Source organism: Pygocentrus nattereri, chromosome 24, assembly GCF_015220715.1.
Source record: "Pygocentrus nattereri isolate fPygNat1 chromosome 24, fPygNat1.pri, whole genome shotgun sequence".
Taxonomy (NCBI): Eukaryota; Metazoa; Chordata; class Actinopteri; order Characiformes; family Serrasalmidae; genus Pygocentrus; species Pygocentrus nattereri.
Window position 1 is genome coordinate 21,212,602 of NC_051234.1, and position 16,487 is coordinate 21,229,088.

The window sequence follows — 16,487 nt, forward strand, 5'->3', positions numbered from 1 at the left end:
ATGACCCATCTATTTGACTGGAAAGACAGTCACAGCTCTCATACAACATCCACTTTTTGAGTGTAGCCTATGAAATATGTAAGTTAGGAAGAACATGACGAAGTGCATTTTGGAACCACCGGTGGTTCCAAGGAGCATAAGAGGCTACCCCCTTAAATGACCAGGATGTAATGGAATACAAGGGGTTAAAAGAAGTAAGAAATATAAATAACAGTCTCCTTAACCTTGTCAAAATGATCTAATTTAACATTCTTCAATCTTACGATAAGAAATATTAGATATTTTGACTAGATATGAGATGATTCTACTTTCAATATATCATTCTTTAGTGTGGTTTTGCAAAGCTGCATTGCTTTAGAGTCAGACATTTACTGCACCGGTCTAAGCAAAGCTTTACTTTAATGTCTGAGCATCTGGAGCCAATTCTGCTTAACTTTCTTTTCTCATTCAAGCTGACTTTCTTACTAGAATACTTTTGTGACTGGACAGCACACATACATCATAGCAATTGCATTCGCTTTGGATTTTATTTGTTCACGAATGCCAGTCAGGGATTACAGCTGAGGACATATGGAGTGAGATAGGCCTGCAGATTCAGTAGGGGGTTGTTTTTCTCTGGTCACTTACCATCGGAAGGCGCCACGGCCCAGCCGCGTATGACAGCAGCCCACTTAATTTAACCAGCACTTTCTCTCTCTGCTCTCGTCTGACCAGCACGTTTCAAGAGGCGAGTCTTATCAGTCTTACTCAAGCTGCTCGGCTACAGCATCGTTTTACAGTCTCTCTGCCCCCTAAATCACATCCTGTGCTGCCAAGATTCAACCTTGGTGTCCCTTATCAAATTAGAAGCCTCTCTTGTTTACCCATGACTGACTGAGAGTGCTATCAATGACGAAGCCTTTCCTCTGAGCGAAGAGTGACTGGCAGGGGCACTGATGTATAACTCATGATTTATGCATTTGCAGCCAAACAGCTCAGCTTTGCTCTTTGCTATTTTTACAGAGTTTTCTGCTTCACCTTACACACCCTGGGGTACAATCAGCAGCCCAAGAGGCTTAATCTGTATGTAGGCTAAGTTAAATGCCACAGCCGGATTGAAAGCAGCTCATCCCAAACTGCAAATGGAGTAACATCAGTATAGGACCTGACGTTACTCCATAACTGCACTAAATGACAGGCAAACAATCAAATTGAAAGCCTTTTAGAAGCCTACACTTCTGCTGCCATCAAGTCCTTCTCTGAAGTTCCTACTTATGACTTTAAAAGTTGAAGTCTGTGGGCAGTTGTGGGCTGGAGGTTAGGGATCTGGCCCTGTGACCGGAAGGTTGCCGGTTCGATCCCCAGGGCCGACAGTCCATCTAACCCCCAACTGCTCCCTGGGTGCTGTGGATAGGGCTGCCCATCACTCTAGGCAAGTGTGTGCTAGCTGTCCCCTAGTGCGTGTGTTCACTAGTGTGTATGTGGTGTTTCACTTCACGGATGGGTTAAATGCAGAGGTGGAATTTACCTGTTTGTGGGATCAAAAAAGTATCACTTAACTTTTGTCAGAAGCAAGATACACAAATAATGCTTCTTTTCTGTTAAAGAGAGTCTGCAATAAAATGAAGAGCACATGATTAATATGAGATGCGTCTGTCTAGCTAGAAGCACGACAAACCAACCATTTTTGTGTGTGGATGATTTTAGCCTGCAATGTTTGTTCACGTATGTACAAAAGTACAGCCAGTTTACAATCCAACAGTTAGCGGCTACCGTTGCTTGAAGGCAGCATTTCCTTTATCTCTGAAAATTGCTAATGGCTAACTTACACAAGCCAATATCAAACACATTACTAGGTAACTTAGCAGAGAAAGTGTTAGCAGTAGTCAACCACTGGGTTCATATTAGCTTCTCACTCATCTTCTAAGCTGCTTATGCTCTTGTTCTCGTTGTTGTGCTCATTGGGTGGAAGGCAGTGTCAAATTAGGAGGTTAACATAGCTCATTTTCATCTTCTCCACACTCTAATTTACCACAAATGTATATGTATTCCACATTTAAGCACCTTCCTGAAGTAATTTTGCATGTAGGTTAATAAACCGAAGTCTCTGCTTGCGCTTGTAGCGCAGGCTTTCAGTTCTAATGTATCTATATATGTTGCATGCTAAGATTACGTGTATGTTAATGAGGTTTCTATAAATGAAGAAACATTGTGTGGGTAAAACAGGAGAGTCGTATCTCCGTCTACTGCTGCTGCAGCAGAGTACTACCTCCCCCGCTCTGCGCTCTGTTCAGGCTGGGCGTAGTGCCGGCGGGATGCGGTGGGGGCGCTCTAATGAAATTCCTCGCTTCACTTTCCGCCGACTTGCTCGTCTTTTGTGCGGTCTTGTCTGCTGGAGCGGCGCGCGGAGCTACTGCTCAAAGTGAGATCAAAATAAAACTATTCATTTACTTTTTTATTTATGAATAACAGTATGAGAGATATTTTAATGGAGCAGTAATGCGATCCTGAGTTTACGTTGTTGGAAATTACGCTGTTATTGTCGCTGCGAAAGGGGGGAGAGAGAAACTGACTACATGTGTGTATGAGAGAGAGAGAGAGAGAGAGAGAGAGAGAGAGAGAGAGAGAAAGAGAAAGAGAGACAGACTGCATGTGTGAGAGAGACAGACTGCATGTGTAAGAGAAAGAAGGGAAGAAAGACAGACTGCATGTCTGAGAGAGAAAGAAGGGAAGAGAGACAGACTGCATGTGTGAGAGAGAAAGAAGGGAAGAGAGACAGACTGCATGTGTAAGAGAAAGAAGGGAAGAAAGACAGACTGCATGTGTGAGAGAGAAAGAGAGACAGACTGCATGTGTGTGAGAGAAAGAAGGGAATAGAGACAGACTGCATGTGTGTGAGAGAAAGAAGGGAAGAGAGACAGACTGCATGTGTGAGAGAGAAAGAAGGGAAGAGAGACAGACTGCATGTGTGAGAGAGAAAGAGAGACAGACTGCATGTGTGAGAGAGAAAGAAGGGAAGAGAGACAGACTGCGTGTGTAAGAGAAAGAAGGGAAGAAAGACAGACTGCATGTGTGTGAGAGAAAGAAGGGAATAGAGACAGACTGCATGTGTGTGAGAGAAAGAAGGGAAGAGAGACAGACTGCATGTGTGAGAGAGAAAGAAGGGAAGAGAGACAGACTGCATGTGTGAGAGAGAAAGAAGGGAAGAGAGACAGACTGCATGTGTAAGAGAAAGAAGGGAAGAAAGACAGACTGCATGTGTGTGAGAGAAAGAAGGGAAGAGAGACAGACTGCATGTGTGAGAGAGAAAGAAGGGAAGAGAGACAGACTGCATGTGTAAGAGAAAGAAGGGAAGAAAGACAGACTGCATGTGTGTGAGAGAAAGAAGGGAAGAGAGACAGACTGCATGTGTGAGAGAGAAAGATGGGAAGAGAGACAGACTGCATGTGTGAGAGAGAAAGAAGGGAAGAGAGACAGACTGCATGTGTGAGAGAAAGAAGGGAAGAAAGACAGACTGCATGTGTGTGAGAGACAGAAGGGAAGAGAGACAGACTGCATGTGTGAGAGAGAAAGAAGGGAAGAGAGACAGACTGCATGTGTGAGCGAGAAGGAGAGGGAGCGCACGTGCACATGGGATTGCAGTGTTTAAAGTGAAAGCAGTAATCAAGAACATCAGAATGTTTATTTATAGATATTATAATGTATATTCACAGGTTCCTGACTGTCACAGTACTAAACTCTGACATTCTCAGGGACTGTTACGCACCCGTCACTTTAACTGGTCCATAAGCTCATTCTAACTGCACTACTGTTTATATTTGCACTATTTATACCCATAGACCTTAATCTGTATGTGCCTTATGTCACTTAAGCATTAATTTCAGGACATCTTATATGTATATTATTTTTTCTATTCTATTTTTCTACAATTGATGTTTATTTTGTTTATTTTTACAATTAGTGTTTAGTGTTTTCTTTAGTTTCTGTTTAAATTCACATCTTTCCCGTTTAGCGTCTATTTAATGTTATTTTTATGGAGTCTGAGAGTAACACAATTTCAATACACTGCATGTCCTGTACATATTGTAGTACTGACAATAAAGCTGACTTGACTTGACCTGACTTATCTTGAAGGATTTTTTTTAGACGAAACTACCGTTTTTATGCTTGTTTTTCACTTTAATTGTAAAAATGCACAAAAAGTGGGCGGCACGGTGGCGTGGTGGGTAGCGCTGTTGCCTCACAGCAAGGAGGGCCTGGGTTCGATTCCCCGGCCGGGTGACCAGGGTCCTCTCTGTGTGGAGTGTGCATGTTCTCCCCATGTCTGCGTGTTCTCCGGTTTCCTCCCACAGTCCAAAGACATGCAGTCAGGCCAATTGGAGATGCTAAATTGCCCCTAGGTGCGAGTGTGTGAGTGACTGTCTGTGTCTGTCTGTCTGCCCTGCGATGGACTGGCGACCTGTCCAGGGTGTATACTGCCTTCCGCCCGAAGACTGCTGGGATAGGCTCCAGCATCCCCCCGCGACCCTGACAGAGAAGCGGCTTAGAAAATGGATGGATGGATGGATGTAAAAATGCATTAAAATCTTATGTGCCATGTTAAAATTATGTAAAAGAAATATTTTAATAATAATAATAATAATAAATCCTGTCAAATGATTTTTTTGTCAGTGGTGTTACAGAAACATTGTCATTAAAACATACAAACAATTATTCTGTATGGCTACACAGTAGGTAAAATCTTTTTCATTAATTTGTCAGCTGATGAATACTGTTGGTGGTGTATCTCATGAAACACTAAGTGATTTTGATTTTGAAGTTAAAACAAATTACATCAGTAATTAAATATTGTAATTTTTGGGATGATATTTTAGAAAAAAATCTTTTATATCTGAATTATCACCATTTGTCTAGTTTTCCACTAAAAGGTAGAATAACCCAAATAATACATTTAAACATTTAAACCAACATGATGTCTGTAATAACATTAACTGCTTAATGTCTTGCCTTTAGAACTTTACTTTGTAAGTATTTAACTTGCCATGAGAAATGTTTGACTTCCTGTCCAAAACTAAAGATTTCCCGAATTCCTGTTAAACATGATCTGAGAAACGCCTGGATTAGGTAGAAGTTAATATCTTATTCCTGTAACTTGCAGATGTTTGCATTTGTGGCACAAACTCATTGATGCTTTATTTGAGAAGTAACCTTTATTACACACTTCCGTACCCTAAGAATAGCTCAAACAATTTGCATTGAAGTCCCTGTGGTTACTGAATAAGAAGCCAGTATTTTAAGAGGGTTATTGCTTATGATCCGTGATGCCATGCGATCAGAAAGGTGAATAGATAAGCATAGCTATTTCTTGTACACATTTCACATTTTTTTAACATAACTCTTCTAAGCCCTGTTTTCTTTGTGGTCATTTTCACCCCATTGAATGTTTAACGTCCCTAAATAAATCATTGACTTTTTTTTTATTCTGCTTTATGTTTAAAGACTTCTAGTATAATGGGGACAACTGGTGTGTGTGTGAGTGTGTGTGTGTGTGTGTGTGTATATATATATATATATATATATATATATATATATATATATATATATTTTTTTTTTTTTTTTTTTTTTTTTTAATAAGTAACCAAAGCCATGACAAACCAGTCAGTTTTTTCCCCACCTGCCAAATCCAACCCAATTTGGTGGGAAACCACCAATCCGGCAGCATGGCTAGTGAGATAGCAGAGTTAGTGGGTGGACAGAAAATTGTTGCTGTTCTACACGTAAGTTTGCTGTGGTCATGTGTTTACTTTTTCAGCATCAAAAGACAGATTGATATTCAGCTTAGTGCTTAAGAAAAGACTTGGTATCGATATTTCATGCAAGGAGTTGTTCCCAAAAATAAACGTGAGGATTGGAAGCGTTGTTACTGTAGTATTAATCTGCCCTGATCTGTTTGTTTCTGACCGTGTAGTGAAACCCTTTAAGGGATTTCACTGAGCATTATCCCTCCTCCACCAAACTTTACACTTGGCACAATGCAGTCTGGCAGGTAACATTCTCCTGATATTCGCCAAACCCTGACCCATCCATCAGACTGCTAGGTACAGAAGCGTGATTCATCACTGCACAGTTTTGCGTGGTCAGCTGCCTCATGTGTAAGATAATCCTTACATTACAAACGTGACAGTGGCATGTTTAAAGTTACTGAGCTCATTAGTATGACCCATTCTACTGCCAGTGTTTGTCTATCGATATTACAAGGATTTGTGCTTAATTTTATCCACTTGTTAACAGTGGGTGTGGCTGAAATACCTTAAGAATTAGAAGGGGTGTCCCAATACTTTTGTCCATATAGTGTATGTTGGTTTTAGTGACATCAGAAAAGCAATAAAATCAAAGCAGGCTGTTTTTATATATAGACAGTATAGACTGTTTTTAAACTTGAGTATAATAGGGGCCCTGTAAACATGCTGTTTTTGTTACTTTGCCATTAGGACTGAAATATGTTAATCACCTCCTTTGTGATTGGCTGCAAAGCATTGTGCCTTCTTCAAAAAGCAGACCACTTAGTGTGAACATGCAGGTCTAAACTACTGTAGTACAGATATATGCAAATCTATTGGTTTTTGTGACCTTCACAAAGGTTCAAATTGGGCTGATTTTGCAAAGCTTTCCATGATGGGCCCTTTTAACAGATACATTTAGGTTCATGGGTAAAGAAATCTCTTACTGTTCTGTGTCTGAATATTTTGAATCAAAGTGTCTACAGTGGGCTTGGTGTTTTCAAATCCTCCTGTCCTTGTACTTTTTTGGGGTCAGAGACTGTATGAATCGATAGAGTTGGACGGGCTGATCTAGTGTTTACAGTCATGTAAGATGGGAATCATCAATCGGCTGCATTATTCTGTGTGAAATGGAAAGTTTATTTGACCGTGAACTTAAGGTCAGTGTCTGCTGTCAGCTTTAAGACTGGAGAACAACTTATCAGAGAGTAGAGACAAGTGGCTAACCCACATCTCTGAGTGAGATCAATAGAAATAGTAGGAACTAAATAGCAATAAGAGTACTAATAATGATCATTAATGGTTTATCAATTTCAACACATGATTGAAAAATTGAAAAAAATGATTGTGGAATGGTTTAGGGATTGCATAGGCTAGTTTGGGTCTAAATGAAACCAGTTACGCTGCAAGCCCTGCAAAACTGAAATACAGGCTTGTAAGTGAAACCAGGTAGGTTTTGACAACTGCTGTCTCTGATAGGGAAAGGGCTATTTGACTGACAAGCAAACCAATCACAGAACATTTAGCACGGCATGCCTGTCACAAAACTGCCTTTAGATAAAGTGGAGTAGTGGTCGGAAAATGCATGTCAAAATAATTACAGCTGCCTACAGCTTCAAACAAAATTCCAGAGCCTTAAAACAGGATAGCATGAATGTGTTTGGGTTCAGTGATTTTGATCTCACTCCAAATCTTTTTGGAACTACTAACAAAATACTTTTCAGTGACGTCTGGAAATCGTTTTTTTAATGTAGTAATGATGACTAGTTGATTTGGTGCCTAGGAAAAATGAATTGTCGTGCAGCCCCTAGTCTGGAAATGTAAAACATGCATGTCTTCTTTTGTGAAAATCATCATAAATGCTGTGTGTTACAGGGATTACATAGCCTGAGCATTGTCTGTGCATTGTCAACAATAGCTGTGTGTGTGTGTGTGTGTGTGTGTGTGTGTGTGTGTGTGTGTGTGTGTGTGTGTGTGTGTGTGTATATGTATGTTTATATACAATAGAAATCTAGGAAATGAGCACTTATATCTATTCTAATCTACTAATATCTGACCCTCACCTAAGAAACACTGAAAATCTCCATTTCTGGCGCTGACCTCAGCAGTGTGGCTTTGGTGCTTGCAGGCTTGCAGTCTGAGGCCTCTTCCTGACACCTGTCCCTGTAGCTTATTCCTTTGGAAATTTCACCAACATGTGCTCATGTACCAAGATGGATTGGCACCTTTTACTTGTTATGTTGATCCATTTGCAGTGGAGTGTTACAGCTGCGTCGTAGTGGCTGCATTGATCTGGTGCTCTCGTCCGTTTCTATTGGATTAATGGAAGAGTGTCTTTAATGTTGTGTTGGCTTTGGCTCTGCCTCTGACTGTCAGGCTGTCATTAGGTGGAATTCTTATCTTTCTGAGCCTTTTTTGGGGGGCCATCTGTTCTCTTTATTCATCACGCAGAACTCGCTGGCTTCTCTAAAGCACTGCTGTGAAAAAAAATGTGTCACTGATATTAAAAAAAAGAAAAAAAAAAGGATCAGCTGTCTTTAAAGCAGCTTGAAGCTAATCAGGAGACAAGGCTGCTGCCAGTGAGATCTTGCTGGACCTGTGGAGTTTGGACTTGTGTACATAGTGTACATAGTCACTCAGGAAAGTCCTTCATTCAGTTCGTTCAGTCTTCTCGGTCGTATTTGCCCTTTTGTCTCGCAGTCTAAAACAAAGCACACGCTTTGCCTGTAGGTTACCTTCCATAAACTGTATGATTGACTTTGGATAGAAAGGAATTCACCAGTGTTAGCTCAGCTCCTACAGAGGCCAACTTTCTTTCGCAAAGTTCAATTCATTTACCTTTTAAATCGATTTGAATGCACCTCTGTGGGAGTTTCTTTCACTCTGGTGCTGAGCTGTTAGCTGCTGCTGTAGTAGTAATAGGACAGACTGCACAAGGCCTGTCTGAATGGCTAAAGAGCATTGAGACACAGAGAAGTCAGACCATTAGGCAAAGATAGAGATTTGAATTCAACAGTCTGCATCTGAAACTGGTATGGCATTGTAAAGTGTTCAGTTCATGTAGGCTCAGTCCAGCAGAAACCAGGGATACCTGAACCTACATGTGTCTTCTGAGTTTTTATGTAATGTTGATGATGTTAAAATAGTGGTAAATCTGAAAAAATGTGTTATCTTTGCTGCACAATTCCTGGTATGTACAGTTTGATGCACCCCTTTTGTCAAATGATACATTTTGTTTATTTTGAAACATTGAAAAGAAGTTGACATCCTCTACAGAGAGCATGCTTCTGCACATTTTAATGCACAAGTACAGTTTATTTGTTGAATGTAACATAATGGGAAAAATAAATCTTCACTATATATATATATATATATATATATATATATATATATATATATATATATATATATATATATATATATAGTGTGCCATAACTTTTGCACAGGCCACATTTTATGCTACTTTCCCCCAAATAAACAGCAAACAGGTGCACATTAAAATGTGCACAAGTGTGTTTTCTGTAAAGGAGGTGTACTTTGTTTTCACATAGCATAGAATTTGACCAGGGGCACTCAAACTTTTGCATGCAACTGTATACAGAGCAAACCTTGGTTGGGGGAAAAACTTAAGATTCATATCTCAGATCCCATTTCCTAATGCAAGGTTATGTCAACTTAGAAATGTACTGAAAAAATAAGTATCATTAAAAGTAAATGTTGTATCAGCCCCGTACCACCAGTGGCTGAATATTTAGAGTATAGGAGAAATCATGCAAGGCTGATTTATTCGTGTACTGTATGCATTTTCTCTAATACTTTGTTTTATGTTATTTTATTTTATTGATGTGAGTGGGTTTGATTGAAAATTTCAAACAGACCTTGGCTTTTGCTTTTATTTTCCAGCACTGGCAGTCAGGTGTTATCTCTTGGCATTTAATTGGTGTGATGAGGTTCCTGTCGAATACACAAGGTTTATTTTATCAGTCTCTTCAAACTGGAGAAGTAATTGTTTATTGATGCTAAATGTGTCCTTTTTTTACTTTTCAGCCATAAGACTCGATCAGGGACATGGATGAAGAATTCACACCCTTAGACTGCCTTTTGTCCCCAGGTACTGTGTTACTTTTTACCTATGAATTGGCTAATAGAGCAATTGAGCTGCCAGACATTTAAAAAATAAACAAAACAAAAACATTTAGATTGCTTAGTTGAAATGAAAATCTGACTTGAAAAGCTGACCTTTTGCACTAAAACAAAATGTACATTTTCATACTCTTGGTTCCCTCGAACAACTTTCAAAGGTTCTTTATCCTTTAAGGTCAGTGTAGGGTCGACTGTTAATACCTTTGAATCTACAGCACACTTCTGTACTAAATGAGCATATAGAACACTTGGTTATGCACATATTTTGCAGCAGCTTGCTAAAAACCTCTGTGATTTTGTTCTAGGAATGTGTTACACTGCTACAGGAAAATGGTTGTCACAGCAAATACTAATGAGGGATTTTTGTTTCACAACCCACCTGTTTTTTTTGCCAGCTTTCAGTAGAATCTTTTCACTAAAATATTGCATTTATAATTTTGTTCAGTGAAGTTTCTTAATGTGCTTCCTCAGTGTAGTTTTCTTGGTTTTGATTATGGAAGACCTTGGATTTTGAGTCCAAAATTTTCAGATTTTTTTCTTTGCATGTGCCTCAAACTACTTTTTTGAGCAAGCAAATACGTGAATTTACATGTTGTATGCAAACGTTTGGGAGCCCTGATCAATTGATGTTTTGTTGATTTTCTAAGTGAAAATAATTTAAAACATCCTTTACAATACTTTACTTTGCTTAATTGAAAAAAAAGGAAAAAAAACAGAAAATATGGCCTGTGCAAAAGTTATGGCACATTTTGTGTGTATACATATATAGTATATATATATAAGTGTATGTATGTTTTTTCCAATATGTTAATCTCAGCAAACAAAGAGTTTTTGTAACTAAAACTTGAAGAAAAATGCCATATTTAAATATGTTCTCTGTAGAGGATGTGTTCACTTATTTTCACAGGAAATCAACTAAGCATGTTATTTACCAAGGGTGTTCAAATTTTGCCTGCGACTGTAAATATATACTGTACACTTCAGTGGCTTTTTATTATAACTCCGATGCAAATCAGTAGGGTTTCCATATCAATTGTGAATTGCGTGAATGTGTTGTTCAGAAACTATTGCAGTGCATCCAACAATAAAGGCAGCATGGAGTTTCTTTTATACAGTGATTGAAAACACAGTAGCTCACAGAAAATGACAGTTCTACATGCTGATCCATTTTACTGACCAACATGGACATGCATCCTCACCAGCTGCTCTGGAGACAGATTTTAATTATTTAATGGAGACAAACACAAAAACACTGAATGGATTACAGATGAGATGTTAGATTCAGTGGGTTAAAAGTTAAACCATTCAGCTGAGAGACGCTTCAAGAAACCAAAACTTTCACTCCACAGAACCCTTTTATGAATTGTGAGTGAAATATGAGTTCCTTTGCCTATGAAAGGATATACAGCTTAATCCTTAAAGCTAAGGAAGAATTGCACATTCAAATATTCATTTGATCTTTTTAGCCATCTTTTGTGATAGGCTCCTAACCTAAAATTCAAATGTACACGAAAATGAATTTAAAAGTATAATGCAATGCATCACCCAAAGGACAACATCCCACCTATGGCATGTGCTGATGGCTGAATTACGATGTAGGGTCTTTTCAGAAGGTCTTTTTTTTTTTTTTTTTTTTTTTAAGAAACATTTGATGTATTTAAAAAATGACAATCTGCAGTTCTCACTACAAAACTGCTATAATACATAAAACAAAATCTTGCTTTTTAGTATCGCAGTGAGCAAAAGATGACCTAAATTAAACGTTTAACCTAAACCTTGATGTTCATCAACAGCCTGGACTTTTCCTATGTGGCAGAGCTTGGCCAGTTTTGCTAAGAAACATAGTGAACTATTGCCAAATAAGGATACATCACACAGTTGCAGGTGTGAGCTGCTCCTCTCCCTTGATTTATGGACATCTTTAAAACGAGCTCACACTGATGAGAAGAGAGAGGACGCAGGCCAAACGCACACCAGAGAGAGCCAGAAGGGACTTTTTGCACGCGACTTACATTTGCTCTTTGACTTAAATTAAAAGTAAGAGGTGTTTTTTTTTTTTTTCTTCTCGTGTAAAGTTACCATTTTGGAGATACAAGGTTTTATTCCTACAGCAGCGATATGTAAACGTCTTGCTCAGCCAACAAAATCAAGAACATTGTTTAAAATGATATATTAGGGAAAAATATTTATTTCTGTAGGGTTATAAATGCAGTAAAATGAATACAGTGCAGACCTTTTTGCAGTAATGACAATTAATTGACAAAATATTGGTCAAATGTAAACATCTGTCCAGAATTTTTCACAGAATTATCTACCAATACAATTCCAGTATCATTGTGCGTTGTGTTAAAATGATCATATCAATAGATTCTTCAGGTCCAAGACGGTGCTTCTTTAGTGAAGAAAATGGTTCTGTATGCATGATCAAATGGTTTTTTTGCATCATGAAATGGTTCTTCAGATTGATTGAAAATTTGCATAAATGTTCTACAGATGGTTCTATATAGACCTTAACTACTTTTTTGAAAAGGGTTCTATATAGCACCCTAAAGGGTTCTTCTATTGTTACAAGTTTGACATCATAACATTAGAAGAACCCTTTTGAGTGCTATATAGAACCGAAAAGGTTCTGTTTAGAACCATCTACAGCACACTTTTCCATCAGTCTGAAGACAATTTGATGATGCAAAGAGCCTTTTAATCATGCAAAGGGTTCTTTGAGTGTTCATGATTCTATAGAAAAGCATTTTCTTTACTAAAAAAAGCACCATCTTTTTAAGAGTGCAGTTATATACTATAAAAATACATAATTTTAGTATATTTATGGCTCAGAAAGACTCAGACATGCAAAGGGAAAGGATTGCAAATAGCAGCTCATTGTGTAAAGCACAGATTGTATAAAACGGTGCAACTGAGCCATAAACACCATAGAAATAAATAAGATCATACATATACCTAGTTGACTATTGACATGCTTTCTACAAAGATGTTCAATGAGAGATGCTCAAAAGAGCATGAGACCCGTATTGTAATGCAGTCCAACCTAGTTCTGCTTGTGCAGGCAAAATTTCCTAGAAGCACTGAATACTGAATTACCAGTCACCTACCTTTGATACCGCTAACTCACCCTGACAATTTTTAAGCTAAAACCTATTAACCATTGTACAGACAGGGTACAGATGGGGTCTGTCACTCTGAGAGAGAGTGAGAGAGAGAGAGAGAGAGAGAGACAGAAGGGGGGGGGGGGGGGGATAACAGAGTGGGGGCAGGGTGGTGTTGAGCGGTTGGAGTTGATGATATGGAAGGTTTAGGATGTACTTCATGCCTTGTTCTGCAGGTAGGCAGTTATTTGTGAGCTAAGCCATCTACTAAATCACTGTTATCTTCTGTCAATACAACCAGGGGAGGAGAATTACTTTCCCCCCTTCACAGCCAAAGAATTCTTGCACTGAATTTAGCCGTACTGTAGCACCTCTGTAATGTCACACATGCATGAACGAGGCCCTGAGACGAGGCTTCTGAATCTTAAAATACAAACGTATTTAGGAATATAAAGTGTAGGGTAGGTTAATTAGAGCGAAATATGAAATATTGATTGCCGCGGTTGATCCTTGAAAGCTTCTACAATTAGATGAACACTAAGTCAGCTTAGGGTTTTTTTTTATGCAATGCATATTTATGACGGTAATGCATTTCAATTTTGCTGGGGTTTATATAAGCCAAGCAGTGTTTTGAATAGGAAATTGTACCTCATGTCCTATTTATTCCAAATTGTTTACGTTGAATTGCAAATTTGTTGTATCTTAATGAACAGCGACTCCTTGACTAATTGGGCATATGGTAATTTTGGTATATTTTAATTGATAATTCCCTATTCCTATCAGAGGAAACACATCCAGACGTGTGGGAAGATCCAGTATTGAAACACGTGGCAACACATTCGCTCATTTGCTGTTAACAAATTCCAACACCAAAGCAATATGTGACTGAAATGTTTAATGCAGATGTTGAACAACTGTTTGTCTCAAAATGCAAATACAGATGCTCATTCTAGAATTGGTGAATGTTTTTTTTCTATCTTGCATGATCAACTGAGACCTGACAGAAAAAAGGAAAGCTTATATGTTTATGAACTGTATATTTGTTTATGTAGTTTATATATACATACAGTACTGTTCAAAAGTCAGAGATCACCAGTCAAAACAAGCATTACGTTATATCTATTTTGATATTTCTGAAGAGATTAGATGCATAAGGAAGGAGAAAATCAAAGGAAAATTCTTTTTAACAAAAACAAAGGTTTCCAAAAGTGAAAAAAACTACAGAGAAAAAGGGATTCCTAACAATATGCAAGACCCAGTAGACCACTAACACTGTCCCCATCTGATAAACTGCTTTCATCATTGAGAGAGAGGACAATATGGAGCTCCACTCTTATTTCAGATCGGAAAAAATCCACAGCCATCCTCTCACTGTGAGAAGACAACTTAACACTATGGGTCTGAAAGAATGTGCAGCTGTCAAGAAACCCTTACTGAGAAAAGGAAATCAAAAGAAACTGCTGGTGTTCTCTGAACAATGAACTGACCACCCCAGAGTCCAGACTTTGACATCACTGAATGTGTTTGGGACCATTTGGATTGTGAGGAGCATAAAAAGACGAAACCAGTTTCTAAGACTGAATTTTGGAAGTGTGAAAAATATTCCTGCACATTTCTTTGAAATTCTAAAGGCAAGCTGCTGTATATGCTGTGTATATGCTATGTTGAAGTATCCTAACAACACATCTTTTGAGATGATGACCGATTTACATCTGGTTTAAAAAGATTCCTGCAAAATCAGCTACCGTTAGTTCCTCAGACTTCAGTCGAGTGGACTGTGTAATCCGCCATGTATCTCCACTCATTTTCTGCACTATCCTCCCACATTCTGTGTGATGCTCCATCAAATACATATACATGAGGAAGAAAAATGCAATTTGTGTTTTTCTATGCCTACGGCTCATTAATTGTGCATTTTGGGTCGTGCAGCAGCTTTATGCAGAAAGTGGCACAAAAATCTCAGTACATCAGGCTCGGAGGTTTTAGTTGTTGTCAGTCATTGCACTCTTTCTGTGTTGTGTTCTTTCTCACAGCAAAAGTCTTGTTGAACGCAGAAGAAGGTGTCAGGTTTTGAAGCTGTAGGGTTGCAGCAACGCTCCATGGTTTAGCTCTATCACGCATGACTCATCATCTGTAAGGACTGATAATTAGCTCCTGAGTTCATCTGACTGTGTTCAGAAAAAAGGGCAGGCAGTTCTTGAAGAGTAGACAGTTCACCTTTTGTTACATACACCACCATTCAAAAGTTTTTCATAGACATTTTGTGTTTCATGTATAGATACAACTTATACAGTACAGATTAGAACACGAGAAACTATAAAGCAAAATGGATTTTTAGATTTTTTTTCAATATTTGTAGTATTTTGTGAACATTAAGAAATGAATACTTTATATACTGTAATTCTGTTTTTGTTATCTGCCTTAACTACTTTTTAAATAAAACCCCATTTCCATAGAAGTTGGGACGCTGTGCAAAATGTAAATTAACACAAAATTCTATAATGTGCAAATCATTTAAACCCTATATATCATTGATATTAGTATAAAGACAACAAATCAAATGTAATTGATTTTTGAAAAACATCTGCCCATTTTGAATTTGGTGCCAACATGTTCCAAAAAAGTGACGGGGGCACCACTGTTTACCACTGTTGTAATTTTGAAGGTGAAATGTTTTTCCATTTTTGCTTAACATAGGATTTTAGCTGATCAACAGCTGTCTCATTTGTCGTATTTTTTCATTTTATAATGTGTCAAATGTTTTCAGTGGTGACAGGTCTGGGCTGCAGGCAGGCCAGTTTAGCACCCTGACTCTTTTAATATGGAGCAGTGCTGTTATGTGTAATGTGGTTTGGCATTATCTTGCTGAAGTAATCAAGGCCTTACCTGAAAAAGACGTCATCTGGATGGCAACATATGTTGCCAAAACATTTAAATATAGTTCAGCATTAATGGTGCCTTTACAGATGTGCACGCGACTCATGCCATGCGCAGGAATGCATCCCTATACCATCATGAATACTGGCTTTTGAACTGTGCATTGATAACAAGCTGAGTGGTCTTTAGCCCAAAGAACACAGTGTCCATGATTTCTTTTCCACTTCCCCTCAGTCCATTTTAAATGGGCTCGGGCCCAGAGAAGCTGGCAGCATTCATGGATCCTGTTTATATATGGTTTCCCCTTTGCATGTAAGAGCTTTAATTAGCATTTGTGGATGTAGCACTGAACTGTTTTCATAGGCAGTGTTTTTCTGATCCCATGCAGTGATTTCCACTAGAGAATCATGTCTATTTTAATGCAGTGCCATCTGAGGGCCCAAAGATCACAGCCAGCAAATACTGGTTTTTGGCCTTGTCCCTTGTATACAGAGATTTCTCCAGATTCTCTGAATCTGTTAATGTTGTTATTTTCTGTAGATAATAAAAAAGCAAAATCTCTTTGCTATTTTATGTTGAAAAACGTTATTCTTGAATTGTTGCACTA

General features: G+C 38.5%; 1 protein-coding gene across 1 annotated transcript in view; it reads left to right on the top strand.

Moving 5' to 3' along the window:
- Nucleotides 1-2,341: 2,341 nt before the first annotated feature.
- tpk1 (thiamin pyrophosphokinase 1) overlaps nucleotides 2,342-16,487 on the top strand; it is a 117,306-nt gene continuing 103,160 nt past the window's right edge. Inside the window, exons 1-2 of the mRNA XM_017717972.2 lie at nucleotides 2,342-2,401; nucleotides 9,807-9,870. Of these exons, the coding sequence (XP_017573461.1) occupies nucleotides 9,828-9,870 (43 nt within the window). The 5' untranslated portion in view covers nucleotides 2,342-2,401; nucleotides 9,807-9,827. The remainder of the gene's footprint in view (nucleotides 2,402-9,806; nucleotides 9,871-16,487) is intronic.